Genomic DNA, 21183 nt, shown 5'->3' with positions numbered 1-21183 from the left:
TACAAACTCCTAACGTGTCACCAATATGTTACTGGTAATATACTGGAAATATCGCAATCACTCCATAAGTAATATTGCAACCTTTTGCACTTTTAATTTTTCTCCAAAACAACAACTAATTTCTTCCACATTTATACATTATGTAAATAAGAGATTACATTTTTATAACATAACCAAAAGATGTAGAAAAGTATTAAAAGTTTTTGGATGTCTCAACAAACAGGGTTCCTGCAGGTTTCAGTAAGTCAAATTTAAGACATTTTAAGACCATGAAGATTGAAATTTAAAACCAACACAACGCATTACCCCAAAAATATTCAAATCAAATAAATTCTGAAAAAATCATTTTATTTCAATGAATTCAGTCATTGAAAAAGCATTAATTTAATTTACAGATGTAGCAATCACATTAGTAACCTAATTTCATTTCATTCAGCACTAAGTACTAGGGGTGGTAGGAAAAATCAATTCACATATGAATCGCGATTCAGTCTTCTAGTCGATTCACAACGATTCACAATTATAATTTTTTTATGTAAGCATATATTGAATCGCAATTTGATTAAGAATTAAAAAAATCGTGAATCGCTTTTTTTATCGAATCTTGACCCCAAGAATCGAATCGTGAGGTACCAAAAGATTCCCACCCCTAATAGAAGGTAAGCTGTACATTTCAGTTTAATATTTAACTGTGTTGCAGAAATGAATGTCTATTCAAGAAAAGTCTACTTATTGTCACTGTATTTTGTGAATGAGTTCTTAGAAATCCTCAGCAAAATTTCACTTGTTTTGTAAGTATGTTTAGAAGGAAGAGTATTCTGTTTTATAACTTGGCATTAGCAGAAACTAAACGTATGTGGTCCTTTGGCATTTTGTAGGGGCTCAGTGGGTAAGCATGTGTACCATTGAGTCCACTGTCAAACATGGTACCTTTTATGTATGTACCTATGTAATGTACCTTTTATCAGTTTTATTTATAAGTTGAAGAGCAAAAATTGAGCTGTAAGAAGATCCTTCAGCCAGATTTGAACACAAGACCCCTCACACAGTAGCCCACATCCTTAACCACTGAGCTATCAGGGATCATAACAATTTTCACTCAACATTTAAGTTTAACTTGACATTGAAATATCTAGTTGTAACAACCTGCAGAGTTGGGGTGTCAGAAAACCAGAAGAAAGCAGGGCTCCCCTGTTAGCTCACTGGAGTAGAGTGTATGTTCTTTCAGACATGCTGGGGCATAACCGCAACAGCCTGGGTTCAAATCCTAGTTTTAAATGGTTTATTTTCACTTAAAAGTTACATTGTGGTCATGTTAGATGTGGGACTTCACCTTCACATAGTTTCATAAATATTGTCTCTCTCCGCCAAACGCTTGTTAATCTCAGGAAGATTGCTCCGCATTGTAGGCTACGACAATACTTTTTTGCTCCTTTACATTAACTTTCTGCGGCTCTTGTTCTGGAAATGAACGTGGGTAAAACCTTTTTTAGACTTGACTATATTACATTTAAGACCTTGGATGAAAATCTGGCAATTTTTAAGACGTTTTAAGGCCTTAAATGTATAGTTTTAGACTTTTTAAGACCTAGAGGGAACCCTGAACCAAATTAAAGGTTGTTGCTTATGTTACTTAGAATGATAACTTGAAATGTTCATGAACACCTTGCAGACATGGATAATATAACTTGAGCCTTTGGGCATGTGTATTGCTCCTGAAGGACACCCTACAGAAAATTGCACATCTTAATATCCATTCAACTTGAATCTTAATTGGCCTGTAACCTGCACATGCATTTAAATCTTTCCAAATTGGAAAAAGTTTGGAACAGTGCCTTTTTTTGTCCCAAAAAAAAAAACAGTTCAGGAAGTCAAACACAGCTCTTAACCAGATTCATATAATACATTGTAACACATAAGACTGGAAACTACTTGTATACAGTGCCTTTGAATTATTTATATAATTGAGAACCACCCTTTCCAAGAACAGACATCTTCAAATCAACAGTTTCCTTCCTAAATAATATCAGACCACGGCATTTGGGTGAGCACTTGAATTTCCCAAACATTTTGAACATAGACAAAAAAACATTGGTTTGAAAGATGACTGACGCTTTGGTGCCACCTTCTGCCTTGTAATAGCAGTTCTTTGTGCACGTACCCTAGCCTAAGGAAGACTGTTACAGTACAAGAACACCTGTGTGCACACAGGCCGTGCCCAGAGAAACCACTGTAGAAACTACTGGGCTGGTAAATCGCAAACATTTGTCATGACATATAGCTCCCCAATTCTACTATCAAGAAGACGCATCAAAAAGGCCTGTATTCCTCTTCTGTCCACGAAGGCTAATCTGACTCAATTTCCACTGCAAAATAATACATTTCTCTACAAAATAAAAAAGCTATTTTCCTAAAAGCACGGTCATCATCACACCCATAGCATCCTGAGCTCCTGGAACTTCAGAATGTGAATGGCTGAACCTGTTGGGGTTATAGGCTACTTTCAAGAACCTGCTACAGAAGGCTATGTTGTCACTACATTTCTTTACCCTCATTCTATCCCCAAGGTGCATGCTGAACTTTGAGATCACCTCAAGCCAGGTCGGGAAAGAGCAAGCAAACAAAAACAGGTAAGTGAATGTCACTTAGTTTGGCTTTGGAGTAGCGTCATTCTTAAAATGTTTAGCATTTCTTATCCGGAGCGACTTACAGTAAGTACAGGGACATTCTCCCCGAGGCAAGTAAGGGTGAAGTGCCTTGCCCATGGACACAATGTCATTTTTTGCACAGCCGGAAATCGAACCAGCAACCTTCGGATTACTAGCCCACTTCACTAACCGCTCAGCTCAGCCCTTCGGCACAGCTTTGTCTCTGCAGGGTGATCGGAAGGTTTTGCTGCCAACCATTCACTCCCACACTCCACTCAGGATTCCTATGTTGAGCAGACTCAAACTACATTGCCAATATCCAGTACCTCTCCTTTGAATATGGGTAAAGAATTTCAGAGTTAACACGTGCCACTCTTGCACTATAACTTCCATGCATATGGAAAAATACAGATTTGCCTGATTGATGATGCCATCAGTTTGTCAATTTCTTTTCATGATTTTTTTTTTAAACCAAAATATCTTGTCAATAAAAATCCTGTTCATACCATATGGACCCAAGAAGTTAAACTGCGCCAAAAACATTTGCACACAAATATAAAAGATGATGTCAAAACCAAACCTCTACAAGATGAGAAAAAAAGATTTTTTTTTTTTTTTTTTAAGGTGAGTTATATTACAAACCAGAAGAGAATGTCTGTCAGTGTTCTGCATTCTCAGATTCAGTTCTTAGTAATACTGTATTACACTTACAATTATACCATTGTAATCAATATCATTTACTTTAAAGTTAAAGAAAAAAGGGAAAAGGATGCAACCGTGAGAGGTGCTGGCAGAGGGCCGGCCTGCGCTCTTCATTGCATCAGCGCTCTAGTCTGTGATGAAACCGAGGAGTCCATGGTTCAGGAATGTGACCTCAATCTTCTATATACTCCCACAGGTCTTTCTCATAGCCTTCATGGACGTGCTGGAGCAGCATTCTTCGCCGGCTCTCACAGTATCTGCAGGTACAGAAGAACAAATAGGTTTTTCCTGACTATCACTTGTGGATGACATTGTCCAATTTGACTACTGTTCCATTGTACCTGCATATGTATTCTCAGTTTATAGTCAGTTCACACGTGACAACTGTGTGACAGACTCGGGAATGTGACAAATCACAGGACAGTATTGGAAGCACTTGTATAATATATATATATATATATATACACACACATATATACATATATCTATATTTTTTTTAATCAGCTTTTTAGCGTGATTTAAAAACAACGACAATATGAGACAAAAGAGGAAAGGTGAGAGAAAGAGAGGGGATCACATGTAGCAAAGGGTCCAGGCTGGATTCAAACTCGGGCCACTGTGGTATGGTCTCAGCCCGTGTGGTTTGTATTCTTTCCCCGGTGAACCCTGACCCACCTGTATTTATCTTGCACTTTTTGCTTGATGTCCTGCAGCGAGTCCTGGGAGATATCTCGCTCCAGGTACCCAGACAGCACTTCGGTGGCGTTCTCCAAGTCAGCCTGGTTGTTCTGAGCCCACAAACAATATAATCAGACAGTGCTAGGCTGTCCTGATCGTCAGCTGTGGTACATAAACAGACACACACACACACACACACACACACTGGATCAACATTTCCAGCACCCATCTTCCACCGTATTGTACCTCAAAGATAATAGACTGGTTATTCTTCTTGAGGTAGAAGGCGAAGACGTAGGTAAACATGAGCGTGGAGCGGCACTGACACAGCACGTCCACCGCCTTCTTCAGGAACTGCACCTCGATCCAGGACATGTTGTGCTGCTGCATCTCCTCCATCTTCTGCTTCACCTGGGCGTACAGCTTGTGCTCGAACCGCAGACTCTGCATGTGGTTCATGTAGCGGTTGCAGTAGAACAGGTACCTCTGCAAGGCGGCCCTGGAGCGCTGCAGAGCACACGCCTGGCTTTAATTACAAAGGAAACTGAGCAGCGCACCAGCGTTCACCCCCTCTGCACCCTGAACTCTGACAGCTAAACACACCAGCGGTCACCCCCTCTGCACCCTGAACTCTGACAGCTAGACGCACCAGCGGTCACCCCCTCTGCACCCTGAACTCTGACAGCTAGACGCACCAGCGGTCACCCCCTCTGCACCCTGAACTCTGACAGCTAGACGCACCAGCGGTCACCCCCTCTGCACCCTGAACTCTGACAGCTAGACGCACCAGCGGTCACCCCCCCTGCACCCTGAACTCTGACAGCTAGACGCACCAGCGGTCACCCCCTCTGCACCCTGAACTCTGACAGCTAGACGCACCAGCGGTCACCGCCTCTGCACCCTGAACTCTGACAGCTAGACGCACCAACGGTCACCCCCACTGCACCCTGAACTCTGACAGCTAGACGCACCAGCGGTCACCCCCTCTGCACCCTGAACTCTGACAGCTAGACGCACCAACGGTCACCCCCTCTGCACCCTGAACTCTGACAGCTAGACGCACCAGCGGTCACCCCCTCTGCACCCTGAACTCTGACAGCTAGACGCACCAACGGTCACCCCCACTGCACCCTGAACTCTGACAGCTAGACACTAGGAAAACATGGCCAGAGGAAAAAAAGTTTTCACATCGCAGCAAACTATCGGAAATTGCGCCTATTGACACGCCTGATCTTTTACATAACTTCACTATTGATGTTTTGATGAGCTTTGATGTTTTCAAAGCATAGTATTCCGTGAAGAATGTAATTGAATTTTAGGTTGTATGGAGAATGAATGTGTTTTAATTATGGTTGAATTTTAAGCTCCTTTGTTCATCGTTAAGGACCATCCTGGGACAAGCTTACATTTAGCAATAAAGGAGTTGGGTCAAGAGGGGGTGAAGGATTTAGAGGAATGTGTGTTAGACCTGAGGGGGTAGTTTGACCAGGGAGGGAAATCCAGAGACAAAGTTTGGGTGACTTACGAGTTTGGGAATGTGTTAAAGAGAAGATGCTAGATTACCTTTTCCTGTTAAGACATCCATTGTGGAGAAGAGTTTTTTCAATGTTTATATTGAGTGATGGTTGTTTAGAGAGGCTAGATGCTTGATCATTCCAGGGTACTTTAAATATCCTCCAGTAGATTGGTCACAGAGTGCTCTGTTAAGTAACTTTTATATTGAATAAATAATTTGTATTAATCCGACTATTTGAGCGCACAGTGTCTTTTGTTCATTCTGGTTCAATTTATAATTTTTCCTCATGATATTGAAGCTCTAATTTTCTACAAGGCATATGATTAAAAAAAAAGTTTATGATATGGAATTTTAAGTTGTATGTCAAATGTATGTGTTTAAGTGTGGTTTGATCTGTAAGGTATTTGTGTTCATTGTTTAAAGACATCCTGTGACTGTTGCTGCTTACAGGATGTTTGGACAATTAAGATGAGCTGAGGCTTGTAAGAGTTAACTGATAAACAAAGCAGTAGTTGTAGCAGGACAGATGGCTAACAAGAGAGATAGTATTACTCCTAGTCATGACCCTACAGGGAAAGTTAAACATTTAAGATATGGACATTTCCTGGAGTTTAGGATGTAAAAATAACAATTGATCCTCCCCAAAATGTCAAGACAGATTACTTAAAACTGTTGTGGATTATTGATCAACGGGGAAGGGTGAAAGGCTTGTGTGGTAAAAAGGGATGAGGGAGGGAAGTCGTAAGGTTTGAACTGTAGTAAGAACAGTACAGAAAGGAAATGCTGTTAAAGGAGAAAAGGGGGCTGGGATGTTATCTGGGACTGATGTGTATTGTATGGCCTCAAAATGAGTTGTTATGAGGCAAAGAGTGAATAACAACAGTTCAGGGACAGAGAACACGGAAGCTTCCGAGGGTTGGCAGCTTGGAAGACTTAAGTTTGAAGGGGGAACGGAGGAGTAGCCTTTAAAGTGTGGGATCCATGGACCACCATGAGGAGGGAGTAGGAAGCCAGAGTGACAGGTCAAGCTGACCTAGCCAAGGGAGTGGTGAGAGAAGGATGAAGGTCTCCTTAAAGAGGACGTGTGTTGATCAGGAAGTAGGGGATGAACTCGGGTCTCAGGAACAATGGGAACATAGAAAGGATGTTTTGAGGAGACATTGGAGATAATGAGTACGCATACATGTTTACATTTACATGTAGTCATTTAGCAGACGCTCTTATCCAGAGCAACTTACAGTAAGTACAGGGACATTCCCCCCCGAGGCAAGTAGGGTGAAGTGCCTTGCCCAAGGACACAACATCGTTTGGCACGGCCGGGAATCTATCTGGCAACCTTCAGATTACTAGCTCAGTTCCCTAACCGTTCAGCCATCTGACTCCCCATGTTGGGGTTATCTAGGACGGAATGGCCTTCGCCAAAACATGGGAAAAACCTTCTAGAAGCTTGTGAAATCGCAGCATGCAGGGTGGGGGATTTCCTCAATGAGACTATATAGGGGGATGCCGAGATATTTTATAGCTTTTTCTGTCTTATTGTACTGCTGCCGCATTGCTGAATAAACACATCAGGCTGCCTTGATTTTGAAAGATATTCTGTCTTTGACTCTGTCTTTTTGAGAATCCGTTTTAAACAAATTCAACAACAAGACCTTCATCATTAATCATTGATAATTACCTCCTGCGCATCTCTGGCCGCTTTCGCATCATCTTCATTGTAGCGATTGCAATTGTACCTGCGGATCAAAACCCATGGATCAACATAACAGATCCACGGACGTTTCCGTGAGAAGATTTCATTTCATGTAAAGCCAAGTGCATGTCCTGACTCACCAGGCAGACCCATGTGGCTCCCATGGGCCCAGGCAGACCCAGCAGAACTCGGCTTTACAGTTCTGGTTCCGACACACCATGTGATTGCACCCTCCGTCTTTCTCGATGGTCACATGGCATTTGGGACATTCCTGCCAGAGAAAGTACAGTTTGACTTGCTGTGTTAACTCCACAGAAAGTCCAGAAGCATGAGGGGTTATGGTTCAGCCATACCTTGGTATTTGCTGCGATCCAGTTTGATGTTTCACTGTCGTCATCACATTTCTTGATCCACTTCCGTAGCCACTATAACCAGTGTGAGAGAAAACCAGCTTGGCATTAATGGAGTTTGGCCTTTTGATAAGTCCCCAGTTTAAGGAGGTTGTAATCTGTGAGTTCATGACATATGACATACCTTACACTTGACAGGATCATGCCAGTTCTCACCACAATTAAAGCTGCATAAGACAAAAAATGTCATTGAGGTCGTTTCATAAATATTCTATATGCAGGTTCAGTTACAGGCAGCAAGGCAGAAGATAGACCACAGGAAGTTACTGTTGAACAGGCCTAGTTCATTAGTGATTAAGGCCGGGTTTCCCAGATTCGTTAAGAAGCTCTTAACGCTTAGAACTTCTTAAGAACGTTCTAAGAGCGTTCTAGAGCGCTCTTAGAACGTTCTTAAGAAGCTCTTAGCGTTAAGACCTTAACAAATCTGGGAAACCCGGCCTAAGACTGTTAACATGATGTCACATTGAGGTGACACAGGATAATTGGTGTTAAAGAATCCCTTGAGTTCTAGCAGCAGAGTTTGAGAAGAGACCTGTAAACAAGAAACCGTAGCCCTGGGGACCTCGCTATTACAAGGCCCCAGAAGGAGTGGTGGATAGTGGCTTTTGATTGGCTGTTGCTTAGTAGGGAAGGCTTAGCGTCAGTTCACAGGCCAACACCCCTGAGCTCTGAGAAACACAGGCCACTTGTGATATTCAGTAGAGGCCAATTATAGTGAATTCATGTCGATTTCTTACCAAAACTGACGGCTGCACTTGCACCTCACTGGTTTGGCGTCAGGATACTGGACTTTGACAACATGATGGCAGTCAGGGGCAGGGCACCACTTCAACAGTCTATTGCACTAGAAGAAAATATCCAGGTAGAAATATGGATTTTTAGGGTGAAAGTCCCGTACACCATAACATTCTGGTTGATGTTCTATGACGTTAGAGGAAACGTTGCTAATCGTCCATGGTCGCTGGTATAGCGCCAGAAGAGCGTTGTTTGGACGCTGGTGACGCTGGTAATTGTCGGTGTTCCGTGGAGAACGCTGGTCCCAAAAAAAAAGTTTTGAACATGCACAAAAGTTCTCATGCAGACCAGCGTTTTTTAAACGCGCACGTTTAAACGTTGGACACGCTGAAGAACGTTTATGGAACGTTTATCTAACGTTGCACGCGTTTGGCTATCGTTGGTCAGTCGTTACCCTAGCGTTACTTGGTTGTTATTCATCGTTTGCTTCGTTTTCATTGTTTGCTTTCGTCACACGTCGTCGCGACCCAGTGACACGTCATCACACGCTAATAGTTTTCAGGGGTGTCTTACTTGGTCGCTGTTACACGCTCCTCATTCGTCAGTCCCACGCTAGTCATGCGTTATAGTCACACGTTAGTCATACGCCAGATGTGTCCACCTCGCCCTAGAACGTTCGAAATTGAACGATTAGAACTTTCAGAGAACGTTTACCAGAACGTTATGGTGTGACGGGGCCTTGAGGTGATGACCCAAGTCAATGTGCAAAGACAAATGGATTTTCACTAACATCATTGTGGACTTACAAATGACATGCAAGCTTACCTCTACAAAACTATTGGTGATTAAATGCTGGTACTTCAACTTGACTTTTGAATCTGTTATGAGGCGCCTGAAGAGAATTCAGAAAACGGATGTTACTATTGATAAAAACAACAATTTTTCTCCACATTTTCATTAGACATGTCATGCTATTTCACAAACATAAGGGAAGGCATACTTACATAACTGTGTTGTCATCCACTAAAATGTCACAACTATGAGCAGGACAGGATATGGTCTAAGAAACACAGTACAGGAGGTCAATTAATCACGTCAAATAAATGTTTTATGTTTGTTGCCATGACAATGAATCAAGTAGGCAGGGATATTTATACCTGTCCCATTCCCTCCTCGATAATTTTGGTGGTCAGATAGTCCCCCCAGCACTGCATGCAGAACTTGTGTCCACACTCCAGGCCAGTGAAGTACTGTGGACACACACACAAGCATTCCTTTGGATTTAAAACACCCCAAAAACCAGACAGGGCAACGTCGTCACAATCTAAATATCAAGAGGCCGTCTATCAGACTCAGTTTAGGTCAGAGTCACACCATCACCACAAGAAGATTGATGAATGACATGTCACTGTGCCAGATCCTTTTAAGATAGGTTCTTCAAAACTAATGAAATAGGGAGGCTACATACATCAAAAATAAATGATCCTTTTTGGGTTCTGATTACACATGGACCGTTGGTAGTTTGGCCCCTGTGATCACGAGGACAGATGAAGCAAATGAAAGGCCAATGGAAAGATAAAGAGTTCAAACAGAACTTTTCTGAGCTGAAGGTAATTCAAATTGAAACTGATAAGGCTCTTTGGTCTTCATGGCCTTCGGTTCACATATCAGCCTTACCTCAGGAATCCAGAGGAGGTTCTGGTGTTCCACAGACCACAGAACGCACCGCACAATTCAACTATCTGGGATCAGTAGGATCAAGAACTTGATCCCACAAATTAAACCTCCAGCAAAGGATGAAGGGATATCAGAGACAATGCAAAGACATATGTGTGTGATATAAAAGGCAAGTGCTATCAGGACTACCAAAAGTAAAAACTCAATATATTTTGTTTGAGATGTCTCTTAATGGACAGCTAGTACAATGTATTACAAAAAACATAAGAATCCAGTGAAGAGTAGCATTGAAATGCTTGTTTGAAGCCCTTTCAAATGGTTCTGAATTCATAGTGCAGCATCAATAAAACCACAATTCACATAGCATCTTAGTAGACCTGGGTCAAATTCTAGTTTGCAATTATATAAAAATGTTATCTAGTGCTCAATGGAGCTTACTTGCAACTCAGGAACCAAAGGAGTTTAACCCGCAAATCCCAACCAACAGTAGCAATTTCAGAATCCAGACAATGAAACAGAAGTCTAACTTCAACGTGGAAAACAGCTTGCTCGCTCAAATCAAACAACTCCTCTCCAAGTCACTCAAAATCAGTCTCCTAGCCTCTAGCTTCCCATCCTGGGGCAGCACAGAATGAATCCAGTCCGGAATTCTAAGTTGCTGCTGATCTAATTATGACACAGCTCTGCATGGCCCAGTAACACACGCGTGAAGATGGTTAACAAAGAGGTGCTAACACCCAAGTTCAAACCAGGGAGAGAGCAATGAGACGACAATGTTTAATGTCTAAGGGATACTGACCGAGTTGGGGTAATTCAGGAAGCAGATCTGACATGGCAAGTCCTGCGCAGATGACCTGGTGTTAATGGGACGAGTCCGAGATTTCTTATTGGGGTTGATTACGTGACACTCTGAAAACAGCTTGTCCAAATTACCATCAAAGTACCTGGAAAGACATTTGATTTGAAGACAAGAAGACAAATGTTAGGGTAGACTTCTAGTAGGACTACTTTAGGTAGGCTAATGTTTTATGATGGGATCACTGACTTTAAGGATACATGCCTTTCCATAAGCTTCTCCTTATCCCAGTTGAAGTGACTCAGAAGCATTCTTGTAATGGTTGCAGGATTCTAAAAAAAAAAAAAAAACACACATTGTAGTACATGTGCATTCAGAGATGGAAAATGTAAAAATGATGTTTCTCATTATTCATTCACAAGATGATCCACACTTTAAGACTATTGTAATTAACTTGTCTTGCAGACAACATACCTATTGACACAATATGACAAAATAACTGTGTCCATCTTACAATAACCCTATGCACTGATGTCAGACAACAATACAAAAAGACCTTTTAGCGAGTTACTGTTCTTCATTTGCTACCTCCCAATCATAACTTAAGACATTTTTACTGGACAGGCGTTGGCACTATGCACGTTTTGCAAATGTCTCCCACAATATAGCATCAGGCCTGATAATGTATAAAACGACATTTACTATAAACTATTTGAATCCCTACCAGTTGCAGTTCAGGTGATGGCACAATAACAAACACTGGAAGGTAGATTATGTTAGACCGTTGATCACCAAGTGAAGCCGGTTGGGATCACTTGGTGATTCTGGTCACTATCTGGAGGTTGATTTACTGTAAGCTAAGTTATGAGGGTCATACAAACATCGGTAAGCAACTTATCATATAGTGGCCCTCAAATACTATTAGCTAGCCTATCTCCAAGATAAAACATTTGACAAAACAAATTACCAGAGCTAGACTAGCTGGACCGAGGTTTGTTACAGTCCAGTTCGTTTACAGTAACTCACACTCAAATGCTGGGAGGTATGCTTACTGTATGTGCATCGACATCACATCTAAAAGATGGCAGTTGGCTTGCTAGCTAGCAAATGTTACTGTAGTTAGTAAAATAGGTTGACAATACAAAAAAGGGATACCAATTGTTTTCCTGTCTCTTTTCCCTATTTACACGAACTGAATGTTAATGTTACTTGTAAACTGGTTTGATGACACTGACAGTTAAGGTAGCCTAGCTTGCTAAACTCTGTGGCTTGGTTGTTAGCAATCTAGTCTCAAGCTAAAGCTAAACGCCTTTACCGTTTTGAGTTAGTCAGTGGCCTGCCTAATACTACGTCGTCCCCGATATTTCCTGCAGCTGACATCCTTGAATACCTACCTGGATGACCTCATTGACCTCTCTGATACACTCGACCATATGCTGAAGGATCTGTTCAGCTGTGAGCACTTCGAATCGGTAGTCCTCCTCATCTTGACCAGGCCCGTGGCCGCTTCCTCCGGTCTCTCCACACTCGTCTCGCTCTCCGCCAGCGACAACAGGATCGACCAACTCCACATCTCCGAGCTCCAGGGTGTCGTCCTCGGTTTCCTCTTCGGCGCTGTCTTCGCTACATTCTTCTTCTTCGTCATCGAATTCATAATTATATCCCTCGTCTGAGTCCATTACTGGGGCTATAATCAACTTGTGACAAGCAGACCTATTAACTTTGCATAGATGATGCGGGGAATGGGACAAAACACAATTTAAGCTAGCTAAACTGTTCGGCTTCAATTTTCAGATGCAGTAAAAATAACAACACAACATCGCCCGCTACTGGGCCAACAAAGAGACGCAGCGTCATGAACTGAGTGGCCCAACGTCATTTGGATGACTCGGATTTTTTTAAACTGTGATTACAAAATAGTAAATTAGCAACTGAAACTAAAAGCAAATAAATAGCCTACATTTAAGTATTATTTATATCAAATTCGTTTCTCGAGGTACATTACAACGAAAGACGCGTTTCCCGTGTTCAGAAGCAAATAAAGTTGTAATAAAAACGTCTAGTGTTAAATTGGGTTAAATAGTAAATTCGCAGCCGCGGAAGACCTATTTTAGGAGAGCCGAGTCGGTTTAGGAATTTAAGAACCTAGTGGTAGTAATTAAAAAATACAAACATTCATTGTTTGCGGTGATTTAGTGAAAGACCCAATGGATGTACAGGGCTATTGCAGCTTCGGATGTCTTCAAGCTATAACCTGTACCCCTAAATGCGGCTGTATGCGATTGCTTTTTGATGCCAAGACCAGAAAATTACCCAGCAGGCCTACACCAAATGGAATATCCTATTACGTCTCAGTTTGAAAATCGTGGTCCTGCAGTTTGCCAGCTGGTGGTCTGGTAGGCCTATAATGTGGTCAAGCCTAAACTGGGAGACTGTCATTTGATGGTCTGGGGGGATGACTTTGTGCTGGCTGGCGCAGGTCTGGACCAAAGCACTGATCCAAACGTAGGCTAAACAAACTGCAAGCAGTGTCATGCCAGAGAGGCTATCATTTATGCCTTCATGGTAGTATTGTACTCATGAGAGATCTAGGGAGTCAGATGGTTGAGCGGTTAGGGAATCAGGCTATTGACCAGAAGGTTGCTGGATCAATTCCCGGGCAGTTGTGTCCTTGGGCAAGACACTTCACCCTAATTGCCTCAGGGGGAATGTCCCTGTACATATGAGTTGCGGTAACTAAATGTAATGTAATCTAAATCTCATAGATAAGGTGACAAAAGTGGGTTTACTTTGACCTTTACAAAACAACATGCAGTTGTTGTACTACATTCACCACTAGAGGGTAGCCACTGATTGTACTTGATCCACCTGAACAGCTCAAATTCCAGTGTAACACAGGAAGGAGAGTCAGCTGTGAGGTTAGTCAATAAGCTTTTCGGTGTTCTTCTGTTGTGATGACAGAGAGGTATTGTTCTCCCCCCCCCCTCCCCCTCCCCCAACATCCATTATATTTTCCTTTCAGGAAATTCAGTCAGAGGGAGTCCTACAGAATTGGGGTGGACAGCTGTATGACCACATGGTTGGGGTCTGGTTTAGTCTGGTTTAGTCATTCTGGTTTCCTGGTTTGGTCAGGAGGAGCTTCCTCTGATATGACTGTCTGAGATTGTCCATGCTGTCAGAAACTGTGTCCATAGAAGGATGTGGAGGGGTTCTGCCTATAGGACCATCACCACTTAATCTCTTCGGCTTACCATCTTCCTCCTCTCTGGGAGAAAGATGTGACTGAAGTGTGAAAAAAGAGGCCGCAGACAAAACAGGCAGAGGCTCCATCTTGCGAACATTCAGCAATAATTTATTTTCATAATCTCAAGAACCACCAAGTCTTATCATCTGGAAAATTCAACTTCAGTTGCCAACAACACAGTTTTGAAAAATGTAAAGTTACTATACAAATTCTTAATAGAAAAAAGAATAAATTAACTGTGGAATTCTGTATTTTTTTTTGTCAATTCCACATTTTTTTCTACAACACCTTTTTCTGTCTGTTTACAGTTGAACAGAACCCATAAAATCAAGTTACATGCGCTATTGACAGGTGGAGGGGTGTCCTACTGAATAGTTGTTAAAGTATGTCTTAGTTTTGCACATCTGGTATTTGTAACTATTGATAACAATGAAAAGAGGCCTATAGTATCCTATTTGACAAAGCAGTAACTGGTCATTGTGTAGCACCTGAATGGGTTGTTACAATGTCAGAACTTAATAAAAGAATACTGGTTCATATAAAAAAGGAACATTGTTAAAACAGCAGATAATGTTATCAACCCCACTTAGGCTTACAGTGCCTTCCATACAGGAACATATGGATAAAAGAGTTAGTTAAGTTTTCTAATGTCTTACATTTTCTATGGAGCACAGAGCATGGTGTGTTTGGGATTACAGTATGTGGGAAGAATACATACATCACATTGATCTTAGAGGTCCGAGATTACCACAGGGGCAGGGGTTAAAGGTCAAATCAGGATCTTAAATCATTTTTTGGGATTCTTAGTTTTGTTCCTTGATCCTTGAGGCTTGTTGGGTTAGAAGTAGTGAGGGCAGAAGGTCGGTGGGTAGGCCAGGGCCAAGCCTGGTCAGACCAAGCATTCTGCAGGAGAGGATTGGAGAAGATGGGCTTGGTATGGCAGGATCCATTCGGGAAGAATCATTTTCTAGCTACAGGATCATGCAGGGAATGGGCGACCATACATAATAAGGTAGTCTAGATATCGGTGGATAACATTTCTCAGGATTCAGAGAGGCAAATGGCACTGTGGTCGTACTCAGAAGCGGGATAGTACCATGACTTCCAGACCATCACTGATAGAATTATCCACTTTTCAAGGGTATTTCCTGTAGTATAACCAAGGTGACATGCCTCTCTCAATCTGTGAAAAATTACACTACTGTTAGCTAAGTATAAACAGATATGACTGTCTTATTCTTGTGCAACGACAAAACAGTTGATGGAAACACCATTGGAACAAGAAAACCCTTTCAGTTGTTCTGGGTGAGGATATGACTCAGCAGAGGACACAAGCTGTGAAACAATTCCTTGTTTCCTTTGTTTACCTACAAGAACAACCCTTCACATGAGGCATCCCGTCAAACTTTAGGCAGTTTCCTTTCTTCGGTACAAAAAACGGAGGGTGTGCTTTAAAATACCTGTTACTTTATGTATGTGGCAAAGGATTTGGGTTCTCAATGAATGCACAGCTGAGAAAGGCTGGTCTCAGGTCAGGGATATGGCTTTGTGTTTTCTGTGGTGCAGTCCTGTTACAAAAGGATGCAGAGGCCCCGTATCAAGGCCATTCCAAAGGTCAAAGTTCACACACAACATCACCCACAGTATTAAAAGCACAATGACATAAACACCCTGTTTGTTTTCGGGGTGAGGTGGTCTCTATACATGAGTGTGCATATGTGTTGGCATGTCTTTATTGATGTGTTGCTATCTGGAATGCATTCTTAATCATGTGCTGTGATTCAAATGTTCTGAAGAATACTGGTTCTTCACCAATAATAGTCTTAAAGACACTGTGTAATTGTGTAAATGTTGTGCTCTTAAAAAATCAGATTTAAAACCTTTATTTGTTGACACTAAAACCTGGTTCAGTTGACTCAGGAGTTTAACTGGTCCATTTAAGAGACATGTCTTCCAGCTCCTTGACTCTGGTCTGATGACTTGTCAGATCCTGAGCACTTCCTGCTTGACTACTGTAAGAGCATTCTCGGATTTGAAGTTCAATTACTGGGATACAGTACAAAACATAGATGGCACTGCTGAAAGAACAATGTTTTGGGAGAAAGAGAGAGGAGGTTTGAGCAAAAATATGACAGTCTAAAACCACGGCCTGGCCTGTGTTGAATGGTTAACAGTAAATCTGAGTAGTACAGCTAGAACAGCATAGCTACAAGAACATCATACAAAACACAGACGCCTCTTTGAGATCTAGAGATCTGAAACATGAGAGCTTTCCTCGTGAGATGTCATTCTTCCATGACTAAGCGCTCTCCAGAGGGCGCTCCGGGGGTTTAAGGTTGGCCTCTGAACCTCCAGTCTGCTACCCTGACCTGCTGGCTGTCGCAGAGGGAAGAAACCAATACCGGGGGTGGGCCAGACAGAGAGAGCCATGCAAAGGAACGAACACATGGACTCTCCTCCCACCATACGTGTTGTGCTGACAGCAACACAGTGCGATGGGAGGTTAGCCCTCCAACCGCTTGGACCAGAAAGTGAGGTACGAGATGAAAGAGAGGCACACACTGCTGAACGCACCAGCTGAGGATTGGCTTTCACATTTCAGCTGGCCCAATCTAAAAATCTAATTATGAAAAAATATAGAATGTTTCATTTCTCCAGATCGGCCTTGATTGTTAAGGAATAACTGTTGATCCCTATGTTGAGCTGTGGACTGGGGGGCTCGTGTTCCCTGCGTCACAGGGAGACAGAGGGAACGTCGTTTTCCTCTCCGGCCCTATCCCACTCCTACACCATGACAACATGTGACTGGTCTGGTCATTCTCCCCCCTGCCCCTGGCCCAGGGAGGAGCAGATTCTGGCCCAGGGAGGAGCAGATTCTGGCCCTCGTCTCCGTTCCTGGAGTCCCAGTCCTGGTGTGTCCACTCCCAGCACAGTAGGGGTCTGAGTGCTCCCCAGCATGAGCCAGAGTTCCCAGTTAGCCTATGCTGAGCACCAGCCTCTACTGAGCACCAGCCTCTGCTGAGCACCAGTCTATGCTGAGCACCAGCCTCTGCTGAGCACCAGCCTCTGCTGAGCACCAGCCTCTGCTGAGCACCAGCCTCTGCTGAGCACCAGCCTATGCTGAGCACCAGCCTATGCTGAGCACCAGCCTCTGCTGAGCACCAGCCTCTGCTGAGCACCAGCCTCTGCTGAGCACCAGTCTATGCTGAGCACCAGCCTCTGCTGAGCACCAGCCTCTGCTGAGCACCAGTCCTGGGGCTACAGGACTGTCCAGTTAGTGGATCTCTGGCTGTGACCAAGACAGGTATGTTTTGGAATTAGAATCGGGTTTGTTTCTGTCAGGATAATCTGGGTTCACAAATAACGGATTCCTTATCTGATAGTGCTAAGAAGAGTCTGTCTTCAGTGATGCTAACTTTTTGTTTGTACAGAAAACAAAAGGAGAAATGAACAGAAAAGAAAAATGGCAACAACAGAACAAAGAAATGTACTTCGCCCCAAACATTAGTCCGAATTAGGGGGTGGGGCTCAAATCCATCAAGTTTCTTCTGATTGGCTGGCAGTACTGACAGTCACTACAGTCAGGGTTGGGGTTTGGGTATGAATATTGGATATTGGAAGTAGTCTATATGTCTGTGTGTGTGTGCTCTATTTTCCCCTCCCCTTAGCCAAGTCTCTGTGTCTGGGTTATGAGGAGTAGACAAGCTCTGGTGCTGGGTTCAAGGTCAAAGTTCAGGAGCTGAGGCTCTGGTTTCCCATTGGTTGGCTTCTCCGAGGCAAAGTCCCAGCAGAGGGAGAGGAGTGTGGACAGCTATATGGTAAAAGGGGAGGGGGGGGGGGTGTGTACATCTGTTCTATGGTCAGTCTAGTCAGAGCACAGTGGTGGGCTGGGGTGGAGGTGGATGATTTGTGGAGCTGGATGGTTGGAGGGCAGTCGAGTGTGTGTTTGCATGTGTGTGTGGGGGGGGGGGGCGGGGGACGAGGGGGTCTCAGACCAGGGTTCCAGGTTTGGCCTTGTCGTGTCCGTACCACTGCACGTCTGCCAGCTCTGAGCACAGGGGGCTGCCGAGGAAACAGCTGTCGTTGAACGACCTGCACACGCACAGACACAGAAACCTCACGTTAGCCCTTTTTTTCTCTCTCTCTCTCCAAAATAGCTTTCGACAGCACATTCGTTCAAAACAAACACATTCCTCCTTCCAGCTCATTCCTAGTCAGTAGTCACACGGTAAAAAGACTTTATATTAGTGTAAATCTGCAGGAGAGATGAGCCACATAGAGAAACCACCACACAGCCACGCAACAGAACAGGAGCACGTGCAGAGACCACACAGAGGAAACCAGCGAGGAGGGAGCTAAGGTGGCCATCCTCAGCTAACTAGGGGGGGAAACTAGGGTGTGGACAGAGCGTCGGCCACAGAGCGCCAGGCTGACAGTACCTCTATGCGTCAGAGCTGGGCTGTGGAGGAGACTGACAGGTGTCTTCAGTAGGAGAGCTGTCTGCTGTGCCTCTAAACCAGGAAAGAGGACACACACACACACAAGGCAAGGAGGGTTAGTACAGGGGAAAGAGACAGGTTGGGGGACAGGACGAGGGGGGGGGGGGAGAGAGAGGAGAAGACAGTGTGTGAGACAAGGAAGTGAAAATATAAGAGGGCAGGAGATAACATGGAGGCAACAAGGATGGGAAATATGGAGAAGGGAAGAGGGAGGACAAAGAATTCAGACAAGAGGACATGAAAGAGAAGGCAGAGGGAGTAGGAGTTAGAGAGAAGGTTAACGTCAATGCGTCAGTGTTTATAGTGAGAGCAGTTTCGTCAGCAGGTCACAGAGATACCACAGAAAGCCAAAGGTTGTCAGAGCGCTGGAGGTTGGTTAGGCCGAGGTAGAGGTGCAGAGAAGCTGAAGAGGATGCTGTGTTCGCACAGGCTCAGCTCACCAGCTATCGCCTCATAGAAGTCTAGTATTAAGGAAGCGGCTCGTAGCTAAAACTGGTACAGGCCCGACCTAATCATTCCTCATCTGACTTGGGTGCGTTTGTGTGGCTCTTACCCGCTCTGCCAGTTGAGGATATGTTGTGGGCTGCAGGGAGGGGTGGGAGTGGCTGTCAGTTCACTGGAGGGGGTCATACTCCTCTGGCTGTGAGGAGAAGCTGCTAGAGAGAGCACACACCCAACCTTAGTTATACACACAGCACACATTCTCACTTGCCCCCCTGCACAAGCACACACAGGATGGAATCCCAACAATGCTCCATATATGGGCAGGGGGAGGGGCTGCCACGAGTAAAGGGCTCCATAAGCCTCAGGGATTGTGTTACAGATCACAAGAGGCTTTTCCCTAATGCTACGGCACAAGCCTAGTTGGCGCAGTAGGCAGCGCGTCAGTCTCATAATCTGAAGGTCGTGAGTTCGAGCCTCACACTGGGCATGTATGTTTTTTTCACGTTCCTATTTTAATCAAAGAAGTTCATCAGTGTTGTCCAAAGTCCTGTAGTGTTTGCATGTCTTTTCCACTGGTGAAACTCAACACAGGGGTTTCAGTGTGTGTGTGTGTGTGTGTGTGTGTGTGTGTGTGTGTGTGTGTTCTCTCACCTGGTGAGCCCTTGGCGAGTGTGCCCACCCTGCTCCCTCGCCCGTGTCCCAGCATGCCCTGCTGCGACCCTCCGTCCGGGGCGTTGGACCCAGAGTGTGAGTGGGCCCTCTCCTTCAGGCTCCCTGAGGACCTCTGGTACCAGCACCGCAGCTCGTCCGACACGGCCGCCCTGCCCCCTCCTCCCCCATCTCGCCCCAGCGAGGGAGTCCGTACAATCTGGGAGCGAGAGGGGGTGAGCCTGCCACTGCCCTCTCCGCCCTCCTCGCCCCCCCATGTCTCCTTGTACAGGCCGCCGGCAGTGTAGGAGCTGGAGGTCTTGAACTGGGCCTTGACGCTGTAGTGGCCCTCCTGGTCGCTCTCGAGGCTGCGCACCACCACGGGGTTGGGACTGCCCTCCACGTACAGGGGGTACTCCTTGATGCGGTACTGGGACGAGGGCTGGCTCTGGCTGTGGAGGTACACCCCGTGGTGGCCCCCTCCTCCGGCGCTCCCGCCGCCCGCGCCTGCCCCGCAGCCGTTCTTAGCCGCCAGGTTGGGCATGGAGCCCGAGTTGGAGGAGCCCAGGTGACCCGCCGACCTGGGGGGGGGGGGGAACGGGGGGCAGAGGGGCGGACAGACGGGTGAGCGCAAGTTTTATAACAGCTGCTTGCCAAGATTTAAAATCTTAGTTCTGGAAATATAATATTTATGATCTTGTTTCAAAAATGATTTACTAGTTTCTATCTTTTAATCTGTGGTATATTCTTAAGCCTACTTATTTCTAAACTGGAACCAACTCATTTTAAGATATCTTGTTGCGTAAAATTATCTGTCCATGCAGCGAGATCATTTCGTATTAAGTCATTTTCTCTTCAGATTTTGTGTTCATTTCTTGTATTTCAGCAGCCCTTTTTTGCAGTGTAAAGGCAGTAAAGACAACCACAGGCACACACACACACACACACAGTCAGGTACCTGTGCCTCTGCCTCTGCCGGGCCTTGGAGGGGGAGTCCTCCCCCAGGGTGGAGTAGTTGGGGTTGCTGCCGGGGGCCAGGGGCCCTGGGGGGTAGTAGTGCTCCGAGCTGCTCTGGCTGGTGCAGGACGAGCAGTCGTCCAGGGGGTCCGAGCCGTTGGAGTGGCGCGTCCCCGGGCCCAGGAAGAAGTCGGGGCTGCCCAGCGGTCCCAGAGTGTGTGTGTGTGTGTCGGGGTCGGAGGCCAGCAGCTTCCCCTGGGACTCCAGGCTGGAGCTCCGGTTCCTAAAGTGCTGAGCCAGACTGTGTAGACGAGTAGGACTGATGTCCACAGATCTGAGACAGACAGACAGTCAGACAGACAGACAGACAGACAGACAGACAGACAGACAGACAGACAGAAAGACAGACATCATGTAGGTGGACATACTAAGCAAACATTACTGTCTTTCCAACTTAAATAACCTAATACCACCCGTCTGAGGATGTGCATAGGTTTCGTCTGAGATTGGATCAGGCTGTGTTAACGCAGTCCTGT

The 21183-nt window shown here is 44.7% G+C and overlaps 2 protein-coding genes and 1 non-coding gene across 11 annotated transcripts in view; 1 reads left to right on the top strand and 2 right to left on the bottom strand.

Moving 5' to 3' along the window:
• Positions 1 to 78: 78 nt before the first annotated feature.
• Positions 79 to 13044, bottom strand: arih1 (ariadne ubiquitin-conjugating enzyme E2 binding protein homolog 1 (Drosophila)). Of its 3 annotated transcripts, none has more exons than XM_084672525.1 (14): positions 12250 to 13044; positions 11120 to 11187; positions 10859 to 10913; positions 9540 to 9632; positions 9387 to 9442; positions 9208 to 9274; positions 8385 to 8491; positions 7772 to 7814; positions 7591 to 7662; positions 7378 to 7508; positions 7223 to 7280; positions 4275 to 4550; positions 4026 to 4138; positions 79 to 3607 (listed from the first exon to the last, which is right to left on the bottom strand). In XM_084672525.1, exons 1-14 carry the CDS (start codon positions 12532 to 12534, stop codon positions 3523 to 3525), a joined length of 1509 nt encoding a protein of 502 aa, XP_084528651.1. In that variant the 5' UTR covers positions 12535 to 13044; the 3' UTR covers positions 79 to 3522. The 3 variants fall into 3 exon arrangements, with proteins under 3 accessions (XP_084528651.1, XP_084528649.1, XP_084528650.1); XM_084672523.1 differs by having other exon boundaries at positions 10859 to 11003; positions 12250 to 13039; XM_084672524.1 differs by having other exon boundaries at positions 4275 to 4535; positions 10859 to 11003; positions 12250 to 13033.
• Positions 13045 to 14186: 1142 nt separating this feature from the next.
• The window catches only part of frmd4a (FERM domain containing 4A), a 61330-nt gene continuing 54333 nt past the window's right edge, over positions 14187 to 21183 (bottom strand). For 4 of the 7 annotated variants that reach the window (XM_084672027.1, XM_084672026.1, XM_084672022.1 and 1 more), the window contains exons 21-24: positions 20649 to 20981; positions 19694 to 20271; positions 19152 to 19254; positions 14187 to 18191 (exon numbers count right to left, since the gene is read on the bottom strand). In XM_084672027.1, the coding sequence (XP_084528153.1) occupies positions 18089 to 18191; positions 19152 to 19254; positions 19694 to 20271; positions 20649 to 20981 (1117 nt within the window). In that variant the 3' untranslated portion in view covers positions 14187 to 18088. Of the gene's footprint in view, positions 18192 to 18538; positions 18611 to 19151; positions 19255 to 19693; positions 20272 to 20648; positions 20982 to 21183 lie in introns of all 7 variants that reach the window. The other 3 variants (XM_084672024.1, XM_084672025.1, XM_084672023.1) reach the window with 3 other exon arrangements.
• Positions 19457 to 19529, top strand: trnam-cau (transfer RNA methionine (anticodon CAU)). Its single transcript has one exon. It is a non-coding gene; the product is annotated as a tRNA-Met (tRNA).

Source organism: Hypomesus nipponensis, chromosome 14, assembly GCF_054491055.1.
Source record: "Hypomesus nipponensis isolate SF chromosome 14, ASM5449105v1, whole genome shotgun sequence".
Taxonomy (NCBI): Eukaryota; Metazoa; Chordata; class Actinopteri; order Osmeriformes; family Osmeridae; genus Hypomesus; species Hypomesus nipponensis.
The sequence above is the reverse complement of the archived record's forward strand: the minus strand, read 5'-3'. Positions and strand labels throughout refer to the sequence as shown.

What these genes read in the sequence shown, in the direction of transcription:
- arih1 (XM_084672523.1), bottom strand. Translation starts at nt 12,534, where the DNA reads ATGGACTCAGACGAGGGATATAATTATGAATTCGATGACGAAGAAGAA. An exon ending in AAGTGCAGCCGTCAGTTTTG is followed by an intron (nt 7,815 to 8,384) that starts GTAAGAAATCGA and finishes TGTCTTATGCAG; the next exon opens with CTTTAATTGTGGTGAGAACT. An exon ending in GAGCCACATGGGTCTGCCTG is followed by an intron (nt 7,281 to 7,377) that starts GTGAGTCAGGAC and finishes TTTGATCCGCAG; the next exon opens with GTACAATTGCAATCGCTACA.